Source organism: Tasmannia lanceolata, unplaced genomic scaffold, assembly GCF_043159265.1.
Source record: "Tasmannia lanceolata isolate RefF3 unplaced genomic scaffold, GAP_Taslan_0.1 ptg000003l, whole genome shotgun sequence".
Lineage (NCBI taxonomy): Eukaryota > Viridiplantae > Streptophyta > Magnoliopsida > Canellales > Winteraceae > Tasmannia > Tasmannia lanceolata.
This window is the reverse complement of record NW_027518680.1, coordinates 624055-638535: the sequence shown is the minus strand read 5'-3', so window position 1 is coordinate 638535 and position 14481 is coordinate 624055. Positions and strand designations below refer to the sequence as shown.

Below are 14481 nucleotides of genomic sequence, written 5' to 3'. Positions count from 1 at the left end.
TGAATGGAAAAAAGAAAAGAAAAGAGAAATTGGAAGTAACATTGGGAGATCATTATCGACTAATCGTGTTAAACCCAACAGATTACTCGGATTCTGCTCCAAATTGGATCTTGAAGGGTATGCAGGAGTCCTGCATATTTTTCATATTCTTATACTTTTCTTGATTGAGAAAAGCCTACAGTCCGCGTCAATTTGTGTATTTGCGTTTCATTGGGTTGGGCTTTTACCTTGTATTTGGGTTGGGTTAGGGCGGAATCAAATTCTCTTTTCGAAAAAACATTAGGGGTGCAACTTGGGTCAGGTTGGGTTGAGCTTTTATGAAAAAATGAGTTGGAAACAAACCGAACCAACCCGATTTTATGGAAAACGCACAACCTGAATTCGCCCCAACCCAAGTCACACCCCTGATTACTTACCATCATTAAATTCAAATAGAGACTAATGATATGAAGAAATACTTGGAAAGCTCTTCCACAGTTATACTCAAATACCAGACAATTCTAACATGAAAAATAATTCAGTTTCATACAACTGAGGTTGAGGCAGCACATTACAGTTCATGTCATACCAATGCTAATCTCTGAAAAAATCATACAGCACCCCCTGCCCACCCACTCTCGAGTGCAAACAAATCTCAATCTTGAAATGGCTGCAAAAGAATCTAGTTCTCAAGAATTTGAATATCCTTCTAACATGATATATACGAAGCCACTTTGAGTTGAGCTTCTCCTGTTAGCAACATAACAGAGAGATTATTAAGATTTTGGGTCATATATGAATCAATTATAACAGTTATAGAAGCAGTTTATTAAACTTAAAACCCATCTTAGATCACCAGAAAGCTGGATATGCAGGCAAATGAACAGAAGTTCACAATTTGCTACCACGTTCAACTAAAAATATCTTACTGTTTTCTATAATGAAATTGTCTGAATATGCTACTGTTAAATAGGGAATAGGAAACCGTGACCATTGTTTGCAAAGTATCCAGAAGACAATTAATAGCCATGCAATCATCAATTTACTCTTCTTATTAAAATTAATAAGGTCAACAAGGCAGCTCAGAAAATTGAGATTGAAATACATGGGGAAGAAACTAAGGGGCCGTTTGGATATGCGGATTTTAGAATCCAGGTTTTAGTTTGAAAAGAGGATTAATGATCAAGCTGTTGTCTGCTGTCCTGACAGCATTTCTTGGATTTTAAGTAAGAAATCCAGGTTTTAGAATTCCCTCCCACATCCTGAGATTTTTAAAACCTGGGAACATGGGACAATCTGCTGCTCTCTTGCTGGCGGAAATAAGGGCGAAAAAAAAAAAAAAACGGCAGCTCGTCTCTTTCTTGTCTCGTCTCCCATCTACAATTTTGAAGAAGTGAAGGATTCTAAAATCCGTGTATCCAAACGGCCCCTAAATAATAATGCAAAGGCTAAATAATCACAATATTGTTTCTGTTAGGGCCAATGTGTTCTTTCAGGAATCTGAATTTTTGTTCTGGTTCTTCATATCAATGGTCAGAAACCTGCTTTTCCATTTCCAAGTCCAATCAACCGCGTGAAAGGAAACATTGATCGTAAACAAACACAGAGTTTCAACTTGTTGCTTGGAGCTTGCCTAGTGCTGCTCCAAAATCAAGTTAATATGAAAAACTTTCAACATGACACAAAATTTAATGATTAAACTGGTAAATATTGAACTTCCAGTCACTCACGGGAGAGTGACCGTAGATTATCGCTCATATATTTCCATAGAACTGCAAATTTTTGTTAATAGGGATGCCTACAAAAGATGGCAGTGTGGCACGACCAAGCACATACAAGACTATACAGTTAAGTGACATTTAATCATTTCAGTATATTATAAAGAGAAGAAAGTAAACATAATCCTTGATTAATTAGATATTTACGTTGGAAATTACCTCTTGTAAAATATGTAACCGGCAAACCCAAGACTGCCAATTGCTACAATCCCAAGAAGGACAAGTAACGCAACCAACCAAGCTGACATTCTAGTACGTTTGCTTGCGATTGGGTTGTCCTCACTTAAAGCTTCACAGCTTGTCAAATTACAGGCCTCCTGTCTTGTAGGCTGCCACATAATTAAGTAAGATGACAATAATTAGGAAAGAGAAAACGTACCCTTACATATTAAAGTTTTGACACTCAAATTTAGGCACATTTCAATATTTTTATACAGGGGATACTGAAAATCCTAAGTTGTAGATCACGGGATCGAGGGTTTTTGCATAACTTTTCCGTATTTGCTAAAAGAGTAACATTGTTTGAAATTTGCTGAGTAAAAGACAGAAATGCCCTTTAGTCCCAAATGGCAAAAAAGCTCAAACTCTATTCTATTTCCCATATACTTACGAGAGAGAGAGAGAGAGAGAGAGAGAGAGAGAGAGAGAGAGAGAGGATATTGCCATAATAGATTAGTAATAATAGATTATTGGCAATAATTGGTGATTGCAACAATCACATGCCATAACTGTTAGTGTATTTTCAAAATAAAATAGCTTTTGAAAAGTATTTTCAAAGAAAAGTACCTTTGTTTTGTAAAAGTGGTTGCTTTTAAGAAAGAGAATAAGGTAGCTTTGACTAGATAGTCCCACATCGCTGAGGAAAAAAGTAAGAGAGAGGTTTATATAGCTTTTACTACTTCTCTCTATTACTTTATTGCACAATGGTTTTAGCCATTGGGTGGACCCGCGGAACGGTGCAACGCACTGTTCGGGCACGCGCGGCGTGGGCAATGTGCTATAGGACGCTAGTGGTGCATTTTGCACGACCGCATCGTCGCAAAGAGCAATTGGAGCACTTAAATTTTTCCAGATTAGATCTGGACCGTTCATTGGTTCGGCCTCGGTAGGTAGGTCGGTCGGCTCGGGGTCGGTCAGTCAGAATAGCTTGAGGGCTCGGACCCGAAGGAGGACCGAACCGTCGGTCTAAGGGCTCAGACTCGTGGGATGACCGAACCGTCGACCCAGTGCACTCCAACGGCTAGTGTAGTAGTGGGTGCGAATGGAGGCGTCGGATCATGTGTAACGACTAGTAGTGATTGGGTGTGATGACGACCATTGGATTGTGTCCCATTGTCCCAACGGTCATGAGCCCAAAGTGTGCGATCTACATTGTAGATAATCGATCTATTGGTTACAGGGCTGGAAAGAGGTTTTACACACCAACAGTCACTCCAGGATCGATCTGGACCGTAGAGTCGCGGATGGGCGCGATCTAACGGCCAGAATCAAACCCGCTCTGAACAGGTGCTCTGTAAAGGTGCAAATTAAACAGAAAGGGTGCTAGAAACTCTATAAAAATAGTAGAATTGATCCATTGCAAATACAATATGGAATACACTTGTTGGACTTCTATTTAGACAATTTCCAAAGCAATTTTTCTCTTGAAAGCCTCTCTAAACTACATTCAAGTATACTGTTTTATGCAGAAACAATAACTTGCATCTCAAATACTTATTCCTTCCAAAGGTGATTTTTGGGTTTGTTTTCGCTTTGTGCAAAGCGTCAACATACATCTTGGTGGAGATTACACCGGGCTTTATTGTATCTTGGAGACAAATTCGTGGTACCCCTTGCGCACTTACTGGTGGGGGCAAATATTGTCTTAAGGAAAGCAACATCGGGCCTTAAAGCATCTTTTTTCTTCTCTATTTCCCCATCCACAGCAGACATTTCCAACAATCTTAAGACAATATTTGTTAGAGATCCTCATGGCGCAATCAGTGAAGCAGATGACCCAAGATTTTGTGAAGTTGGAACGCTTCAACAAAGGCAATTTCAAGAGACGGCAGAAAAATGTTCACTTCATTCTCACCTCTCAAAGTGGTGTACGTTCTAACTACACCAAAATCGGTAGAAGTGGAAAATGAGACACTCGCCCAAGCCCGTAAAAGAATAAAGTGGGATCAAGATGACTACTTGTGCAAATGCCACATCCTAAATGCCATGACAGACGAACTTTCCGACATCTATCAAAGCATGGAATTGGCAAGTGCACTTTGGACGTCTTTGGAAGCAAAATATCTTGCGAAAAATGTCGGCGCCAAGAAATTCGTTGTAAGTCATTTTTTGGATTATAAAATGACAGATGATAAATTAGTAATGGATCAAATTCATGAGACCCAACATATCATCAGTCAAGTACATCAACAAGGGGTTAACCTTGATGATTCTGTTATCATTCCTTCAATCATTGACAAATTATCACCATTATGGAAAGACTTTAGAAAAAGTCTAAAACATAAAAAAGAGGAAATGACTCTTGAAGATTTGATTCAAACCCTCTAAGTTGAGGAAGAATCAAGGCTTCGAGACAACAAAGATGATATTGCTAATCTGTCATCTAAAGTCCATATGGTGGAAGTTGCCAATGTAACAGACCCCCTACTAAACCTTGGAAAGGTAATCGGAAGAGAAAAGTTTGTTGCCATGATATCCGAGGTTAATTTCCTCGAAGGAGAAGATGCATGGTGGATTGACTCGGGCGCTACAAAGCATGTTTGCAAAGATAGATGCGCATTCTCGATTTATGTACCGGTCGAAGATGAGAGTGTTCTCTACATGAGAAACTCTTCAACTGCAAAAGTCAAAGGCAAAGGGAAAGTGAAACTTGAATTCACTTCGGGAAAAGTCATCACTCTTACTGATGTATACCATGTACCAGATGTTAGGAAGAATCTTGTTTCTGGTAGCCTTCTTAACAAGAATGGCTTTAAACTTGTATTTGAGTCCAACAAGTTTGTACTTTCCAAGGGCGGGACATTTGTAGGAAAATGATATATGTATGAGGGAATGTTTAAGATGAACATCAATAAAGTGAATGTTTTTGTTTACATGGTTGATTCTCTTACTTTATGGCACGATAGATTATGACATGTTAACTTTAGGAAAATGCATGATATGGTAAAGTTAGAGTTAATTCCTAAATGTGATGAAACATCAATAAAGTGAATGTTTTTGTTTACATGGTTGATTCTCTTACTTTATGGCACGATAGATTATGACATGTTAACTTTACGAAAATGCATGATATGGTAAAGTTAGAGTTAATTCCTAAATGTGATGAAAATATGGTAGATAAATGTAAGATTTGCATGCAAATTAAGATGGTTACCAAACCATTCCCTAATGTAGAAAGATCTACCATTTTACTTCAGCTAATACATAGTGATATCTGTGATCTACATGGCACTCCTACAAGAGGAGGCAAAAAGATGATTTTCAAAATACTGCTATGTATATTTGTTAAGCCAAAAAGTAAAGATGAAGTCTTAGATAAATTTAAGACCTACAAACTAGAAGTAGAAAACCAATGCGAGTTTAAGATTAAGTTTCTTAGATCCGATAGGGGTGGTGAATACTAATTTCCCGATTTTTGTGAAATTGAAGGTAATAATCCAGAAATATTCCGCTACTTATACACCGCAATAGAATGATGTTGCGGAAAGGAAGAATATGACTATAATGGAAATGGTTAATTCCATGTTAGTCAATTCTGGATTAAATAAGAGATTTTGGGGTGAAGCCTTGTTAACAGCTTGTCACATCCTAAATAGAATACCTAATAAAAAAACCAATATAACCCCCTATGAACTTTGAAAAAAGAGGAAGCCTAACTTAGGATATCTTAAAGTTCGGCGTTGTAGAACCATTGTCCAAGTACCCAAACCCAAGAAAAGGAAGTCAGGAGAAAGAGGTATTGAATATGTGTTGAAGTCTCTCCATATCTTGTTGATACGGTAAGATTCAAATGCTTCTAACTCTTGGATCTTTGGAATGATCTCGAAATAGGGTTGTTTGTGCATGGGAAGGTTAGATCCTTGAAGCCATTCTATAAGATTTTTGTGGTTCCCTTCAATAATAACATCAGTCAAACCACATATTCCTAAAGTTAACTTAAACTTCCAGTCTCTCAGCACCCCTCCAATTCCAGATTTAATAGTTCCATATATTTTAACATTAAGCTTTGTAGATGCATCAAAATTCAACTTAAACTTCCCTTCTTCCGGAGGTCCCATTTCCCCCGTTTCATGTCAATTCCGGCACGATTGTATTGTTAATATAATCTATGTCGGAGAGAGGACATAGAATTTTGGTACCCGCCTGCCATGAATTTGTATAAAAAAGGTAAAGATAAAACAACAAAATTTATTAACTGAAATAAAAGACGTAACTACAAAATTTCAATCCTTTGTGGCACATTGATCAGATCAACAAGTTATGCGAGTATGGAGAAAGGGAACTTCTGAAACTGATAGAGAGATTTATCAAAGAAAAAAATAAAAATAAAAATCAGGGGAGAGGTTGGACCACATACAACTCATCACTACAAGCTCCCCTTTAAGCAAGGGAATTGGCCACCTCATTGGCCATTCTAGAAATCTGAAAATGAAATGTCTTCATCCCTGGCTATGACCAAAATCTAATTGATGAGAAGAGAAAGCCTCCACAGACCACCATTCTTGGGTTTGGGTACTTGGACAATGGCTCTACAACCCCAAACTTTAAGATATCCTAAGTTAGGCTTCCTCTTTTTTCAAAGTTCATAGGGGGTTACATTGGTTTTCTTATTAGGTATTCTATTTAGGATATGACAAGCTGTTAACAAGGCTTCACCCCAAAATCCCTTATTTAATCCAGAATTGACTAACATGGAATTAACCATTTTCATTAAAGTCTTATTCTTCCTGTCCGCAACACCATTCTATTGCGGTGTATAAGAAGCGGAATATTCATGGATTATACCTTCAATTTCACAAAAATCGGGAAATTGGTATTGACCACCCCTATCGAATCTAAGACACTTAATCTTAGACTCGCATTGATTTTCTACTTCTTGTATGTAGGTCTTAAATTTATCTAAGACTTCATCTTTATGGCCTAACAAATATACATAACAGCATTTTGAAAATCATCTATAAAAGTTACAAAATACTTTTTGCCTCCTCTTGTAGGAGTGCCATGCAGATCACACACATTACTATGTATTAACTGAAGTAAAATGGTAGATCTTTCTACATTAGGGAATGGTTTGGTAACCATCTTAATTTGCATGCAAATCTTACATTTATCTACCATATATCACATTTAGGAATTAACTCTAACTTTACCATGTCATGCATTTTCCTAAAGTTAACATGTCCTAATCTATCGTACCATAAAGTAAGAGAATCAACCATGTAAACAGAAACATACACTTTATTGATGTTCATCTTAAACATTCCCTCATACATATATAATTTTCCTACAAATGTCTCGCCCTTAGAAAGTACAAACTTGTTGGACTCAAATACAAGTTTAAAGCCATTCTTGTTAAGAAGGCTACCAGAAACAAGATTCTTCCTAACATCAGGTACATGGTATACATCGATAAAAGTGATGACTTTTCCGGAAGTGAATTCAAGTTCCACTTGCCCTTTGCCTTTGACTTCTGCAGTTGAAGAGTTTCTCATGTAGAGAACACTCTCATCTTCAACCGGTAAATAAATCGAGAATGCGCTTCTATCTTTGCAAACATGCTTTGTAGCGCCCGAGTCAATCCACCATGCATCTTCTCCTTCGAGGAAATTAACATCAGATATCATGACAACAAACTTTTCTCTTCATATTACCTTTCCAAAGTTTAGTAGGGGGGTCTGTTACATTGGCAACTTCCACCATATGGACTTTAGAGGACAGATTAGCAATATCATCTTTGCTGTCTCGAAACCTTGATTCGTCCTCAACTTGGAGGGTTTGAATCAAATCTTCAAGAGTCATTTCCTTCTTCTTCTTTTTTATGTTTTATACTTTTTCTAAAGTCTTTCCATAATGGTGGTTATTTGTCAATGATTGAAGGAATGATCACAGAATCATCAAGGTTAACCCCTTGTTGACGTACTTGACTGATGATATGTTGGAACTCATTAATTTGATCCACTACCAACTTATCATCTGTCATTTTATAATCCAAAAAATGACTTACAATGAATTTCTTAGCGCCGGCATTTTTCGCAAGATATTTCGCCTCCAAAGCCGACCAAAGTGCACTTGCCAATTCATGCTTTGATAGATGTCTGTCATGACATTTATGATGTGGCCTTTGCACAAGTAGTCATCTTGATCCCACTTTATTTTACGGGCTTGGGCAAGTGTCTCATTTTCCACTTCTGCTGGTTTTGGTATAGTCAGAACGTACACCACTTTGAGAGTGGTGAGAATAAAGTGAACTTTCTTCTACCATCTCTTGAAATTGCCTTTGTTGAAGCGTTCCAACTTCACAAAGTCTTGGGTCATCTGCTTCACTGATTGCGCTATGAGGATCTCTAACATATATTGTCTTAAGATTGTTGGAAATGTCTGCTGTAGATGGGGAAATAGAGAAGAAAAAAGATGCTTCAAGGCGCGGTGTCGCTTTCCTTAAGACAATATTCGCCCCCACAAGTAAGTGCGCAAGGGGTACCACGGATTTGTCTCCAAGATACAATGAAGCCCGGTGTAATCTCCACCGAGATGTTTGTTGACGCTTTGCACAAAGCGAAAACAAACCTAAGAATCACCTTTGGAAGGAACAAGTATTTGAGATGCAAGTTACTGTTTCTGCAGAAAACAGTATATTTGAATATAATTTTAGAACAGTAGTTTAGAGAGGCTTTCAAGAGAAAAATTGCTTTGGAAATTGTCTAAATAGAAGTCCCACAAGTGTATTTCGTATTGTATTTGCAATGAACCGATTCTACTATTTTTATAGAGTTTCTAGCACCATTTCTGTTTAATTTGCATCATTACAAAGCACATGTTCAGAGCGGGTTCGATTCTGGCCATTAGATCGCGCCCATTCGTGACTCTACGGTCCAGATCGATCCTGGAGTGACTGTTGGTTTGTGTAAAAGCTCCCTCCAGCCCCGTCACCGCTAGATCGATCATCTACGGTGCAGATCACACACTTTGGGCTCATGATCATTGGGACAATGGGACACAATCCAACGGTCGTCATCACACCAATCACTACTAGTCGTTACACACGATCCGACGCCTCGGATCGCACCCGCTACGACACTAGCCGTTAGAGTGCACTGGTCCGACGGTTCGGTCATCCCACGAGTCCGAGCCCTCAGAGCGACGGTTCGGTCATCCTTCGGATCCGAGCCCTCAAGCCATTTTGATTGACCGACCCAATTCGACCGACCCCGAGCCGATCGACCTACCGAGGCCAAACCAATGAACGATCCATATCTAATCTAGAAAAATTTAAAGTGCTTCAATTGCTCCTTGCGACGATGCGGTTGTGCAAAGTGCACCACTAGCGCCTTATAGCCCATTGCCCACGCCGCGTGTGCGCGAACGGTGTGTTGCACCGTCCCACGGGTCCACCCAATGGCTAAAACCATTGTGCGATAAAGTAATAGAGAGAAGTGGTAAAAGCTATATACACCTCTCTCTTACTTTTTGCCTCACCGATGTGGGACTATCTAGTCAAAGCTACCTTATTCTCTTTCTTAAAAGCAACAACTTTTACAAAACAAAGGTACTTTTCTTTGAAAATACTTGTCAAAGCTATTTTATTTTGAAAATACACTAACAGTTATGGCATGTTATTGTTGCAATCACCAATTATTGCTAACAATCTATTATTACTAATCTATTATGGCAATATCCTCTCTCTCTCTCTCTCTCTCTCTCTCTCTCTCTCTTGTAAGTATATGAGAAATAGAATAGAGTTTGAGTTTTTTGCCGTTTGGGACTAAAGGGTATTTCTGTCTTTTGCTTGGCAAATTTCAAACAACATTACTCTTTTAGCAAATACGGAAAAGTTTTGCAAAAACCCGTAAACAGGCCTTTTAACGCCATTTTCATTTTTACAGAGAGCTTCTCCATTTCTTGTCAAAAAACCCCTGCATAAAAATTAGAAAATTGAGCATGCAAATATAAACCACGAAGGCAAACACCACACACACAAAAAAAATCATGTAGAAAGAGTGATTCATAACAATTAGGAAAAGAAACGATGATGAAAACCTAAGTCCACACTCAGAGGAAGGCAAATCATATTGGTTGTAAACAAGCCGAATATACGAGTTGGGATTTGCAAATTTGGTTCGACTTGTATCAATATTCAGTTGATGGCAATATCTATAGCATTCAGTCTAGTTTCTTTTTTGTAGGACCCGGCTCCTCTGCTTTAAGTATTTGCAATTTACATAATAAAGTTCTTTGTTTGCCAATCAGAAAATAAAATAATATAATTAGTAGTTCTATACACCAACATAACATATAAAAGAAATAACACCCTTCTTTTCCTTGTTCAGCACAAAAGTCATCGGCGGTTAGCAAACATAAATTCTACAACGATACTAAATTGGGAAGTATACTTCAAGGACTACCTGCGGTGGAATGTTAAGGTTATCTTTACGGAATTGATAACTGCAACCCTCGTTTCAATTCAGGGGCACTTCATTCCTGACTGTGCACTTTTCTAATAATCTTCGAAAGGATGTTACAATTTTCAAGATGCTCTCAACAACCAATCCAAATAATGGATGTACGGAGTGTTATTATCAAAAGAAGGGGCTGTGGATACCATTTCCCTATCTGTATTATCAATCTGGATCTATAAAAACAAGCGTAATTTCATAATTTCTGTTGTAGCTGGTTGAAGAAGAATGAGGTAAGAAAATGAGGGGAATAAGAGATAATAACATGGAAATCAATAGATGAAAGAAAATAATTATCACATATCAATACAAAAATCTTGAATTACCATGATCTGTTTTGCTTACCATTTCTTCCTCAGAACACATACTATCATCTACTGGATATGATGTGATAGATATATCTTCGATACTTCCAAAACAACCCACATCTCTATACCGAACTCCACCATCACATGGGGAAGAACACCTCATCCGTGGCCCAGCAATCCATTTGAAAACTTCTGTAAGCCCAAGAGCACTATATCAGAAGGCTTCAAAAATTCCCAATCATCAAAACAAGATGTCTGCATAATGCCCTCTATTAGAATAACCTCGGAAACATTTGACTGCAGTAAAAGAGCATAATAAGTTGAACGGTAGAAGCACCTCGTGGTTTTAACTGCAAGGCAAGCTCCGCACCAGTCTTGCAGTAACCCAATTTGGTATTCTTATCAGTAAGATAAGGATCTGAGCAGTCGGTGCAACATATGTACTCATCGCCATAGTCTACCCTGTTCTTGCATTTTGAACACCTATCTGTTACCTTTGGACTTTCTGCTCAAGAAAAAGCAGAGAAGAAAAGATGTAAGAATGGGGGAAAATCGGATCAAATACATGCCACTTAAAATTTAAAAAGATGTGTAATAAGACCCTGTCAATATAACAATGATTCCATTATGTCTTATCACCTTTATGCACTTGTTCTCTTTTAACAGCAATACATACCATGAAATCATGCTACAAGCACAATATCTCTGCTGGAGGGCACATGGTACCTACCAGTACCAACTTCTTTTCAAGAAAACCATAACTATATCATGATTCATGAGACACATGCAAGGCTTGCAAAATGTTGTTCTTAACTGAGGTCAAAAAACAGCAATACTCTTTGGACCAGGTGAAATGTTGACTAAGACTAATTGATTAAGGTCTGACGTGGAAAATATTAAAGTAGAACTATTCAATTCACACCAATATTACCTTGCGGTTAGAAGACATGAATTCTCAGAAATATCTGGCATTGCTTAATGTTGACTAAGACTAATTGATCAAGGTCTGACACGTAAAAGATTAAAGTAAGCCTATTCTATTTACCCATCTTGATACCATGGTACTGAACATAATTGACCAAAACCACGCAAAATAATATTGTGAGCGAGCAGAACGAAAATAAAAAAGTGAACTGGCAAATTAAACATGAAAAAAAATGGAAATAAGCACCAAGTGAAGAAGCATGGATATGACAATGTGCAAGTACAAAAGTAGGGGAGAATGAAAGAGAGGAATCTGGAAATATCTAACAATCATTTACGGTGCCGATGCTTGGATACTCCTCAACACATGGTGACAAATATTGTTTTCAGGAATTAACCGTCTTAGGCACTCCGTGGGATAATACCAAAAGTTGACATTTTTATCCGGATAATATCAAGAAACTATTGCAGAAGAAATTAAACAGTAAAGAATCTTTTAAATTATATCCATTGTAAATGGAAGCATCGTTTGTCTACATATGGTGAACATTTTGATAACAGATGCCAATATGATCAGGAGACAGCATCAATGAACAAATCCTATGGTAGAATTTTGGACTAGTCAAACAACTATATATGCTTCAAACATAGACAATGCCAACCCGATATAGCTTCATGATAAAAGCAGGTGAATTTTACTGACCTGGCTTGCAGCAATGGAAATGGGTATAAAAAGGAAGGCATGGCGGATATTTTGACTCTGGGCAGAGCCCATTGCAGTCACTGGACTGATCAATGATGACATGACCAGTGCCACATCCTCCAATCCATTTGCTTTGGCACGACTCGGTCCAATAGCATCCTACAATTCAAAAATGCACTGTTGAACTAATTATCCAATCAGAAAATTACTCAGGATAACTGGGAAAAAGAAATAATACCGAGGTGCATATAACAATTAATCGATTTTTTTTATGGGGCCTCTCTTTTTGCTAATGTTCAGAAAGAGTGACAAAACTCTTTTATCAAATAAGTTACCTTTGTATAATTAAAACAATAAATTAACGATTAAGATGACAATAAATTCTTTCCATTCTGCACAATCTGACTGAGGAGCCTGGTAACATTTTTCTAGCCTGTGGCTGATTACTAACAGCTATGGGGTATCATTCTCTTCATGAAGAATTCGCTTGGTGATGCTTCGTTTCATACAAAATGACAAAGAAAAGAAAAGGAAAAGACTGCTGCTTCTGGTTGTTGTTCTTGGCGATCTTCTAAAGAGGAAAGAGAAACCTTGGTGAAACTAGAATGTACCATACTACCATTAACTAGTCTGCAGGCCAAAAGTTCGATGAGAAAATTTATGTGATGATATACACCAATGTTAGTTTCCATCTAGAAGTGTTTTTGGATAAATGGTTTTCTCTTTCGTTTTTCTTTCTTTGGGGTGTGGTTTCTTTGAGACTGACACTTCCCCTCACGTGTGGCCCATCTCTTTAGGTTTGGCCTACACGTGGCACATGTGGCCCCTCTTTTGGGTTTGGCCATTGCTTGGGGAGTTTTACTATCAAGGAGGTTTGAACCAAGGACCTTTGCTCTGATTCCATGTGAAACTACCAATTACTCCAAAAGCTTAAGTTGTTGGAGATGGCGTTATTTAATTTTTTATACTTGAACACTCCCCCTCATGTGTGGCCCCCTTTTTTTTAAGGGATAGCCTACACATGGCACATGTAGCTCCTCTTTTGGGTTGCTTTATAATCTCACAATATTTCTACCACACTGATGATAAGCTCATAACCTTGCACAATATTAAATAATCCCCAGTCAATTTTGCCCATAATTCGGCAAGTTTTTTAATAAAAGCTCCACTTTTACCTATTCATTTTACTCCCAAACAATAAACGTAGCCCTAAAACCATTGATTACAATCCCTGCAAGAAAAAAATTTCTAAGACAATCTCAAGACCCAATTTCCACAGCGTCACAAACAATTTCTTGATCTTTTACGCAATAATCTAAGTCAAACCTTGAGTTCTAATTTCCCAATTACGATGAACAAGATTGGAATCAGAAGTGCTAACAAGACTCTCCGAATAAGAAATCCAAATTTCATATTAAAACAACAGATTGAATTTTTCTAAATGGAAGGGTAATAGCAAAAGAGAGAGATAATGACAAAAATTAGGGCATTAAATCGAAAAAGTTAGGGTTTTTAAGATTCACCGTGAGAAGGGAGACTGAACGAGAGTGCTGAAGTAAGAAGTGATAGAGAGAGGATCAGACAAAGCTGCAAACGCCATTTCTCCATCTCCTTCCTCAGTCTCGGGAAGACTCTGCAAAAAAGTCATAAAGTAAGGGTTAGATCAAGAATAGGTTTATTCTAACATACGCCGTGGGAACGATGCGCTTACGTTACACCTACTTGGTAAGTTGGTAGTTGAGCAACGAGTTTTTAACGGAAAGGAAAACGCTTACAAGAAAGTCACTGTTAGGGTCTTCCTAATGCTATGTTTGGTTGCCGGGTTTTTTTTTGTTCCTGGGAGTTTTGTGGGAGAGTAAGTTAAATGTTGGTCCCATCCCATGTTTGGTTGCCTTTTGGCACTAGGTTTATTTTAATCCCACTCTTGTAATGATTACTTGTGGGGTGAATTTTTTAGTCCCACTTTTGTAATGATTGCCTTTTCATCCCATCCCAAGATAACCCAGGAACAAAAATAAACTCAGGAACCAAAAATAAGCTTGAGAAGAATTTTTTTCTACCCAACAGTTCAAGCAACCAAACAAAGGTTTTTTTTCTCCCACATAACCAAACATGGG

The 14481-nt window shown here is 37.9% G+C and overlaps 1 protein-coding gene across 1 annotated transcript; it reads right to left on the bottom strand.

Moving 5' to 3' along the window:
- Nucleotides 1–447: 447 nt before the first annotated feature.
- Nucleotides 448–14067, bottom strand: LOC143846746 (uncharacterized). The gene is made up of 6 exons (XM_077355298.1): nucleotides 13888–14067; nucleotides 12365–12523; nucleotides 11075–11242; nucleotides 10775–10929; nucleotides 1917–2086; nucleotides 448–729 (listed from the first exon to the last, which is right to left on the bottom strand). Exons 1-6 carry the CDS (start codon nucleotides 13970–13972, stop codon nucleotides 669–671), a joined length of 798 nt encoding a protein of 265 aa, XP_077211413.1. The 5' UTR covers nucleotides 13973–14067; the 3' UTR covers nucleotides 448–668.
- Between the last annotated feature and the right edge of the window lie 414 nt (nucleotides 14068–14481).

Coding starts and splice junctions, on each gene's coding strand:
- LOC143846746 (XM_077355298.1), bottom strand. CDS start 13,972: ATGGAGAAATGGCGTTTGCAGCTTTGTCTGATCCTCTCTCTATCACTT. Junction 10,930..11,074: donor CTTGCAGTTAAAACCACGAG/GTGCTTCTACCG, acceptor TTGGGCTTACAG/AAGTTTTCAAATGGATTGCT. Junction 2,087..10,774: donor TGTGTTCTGAGGAAGAAATG/GTAAGCAAAACA, acceptor ATTATGTGGCAG/CCTACAAGACAGGAGGCCTG.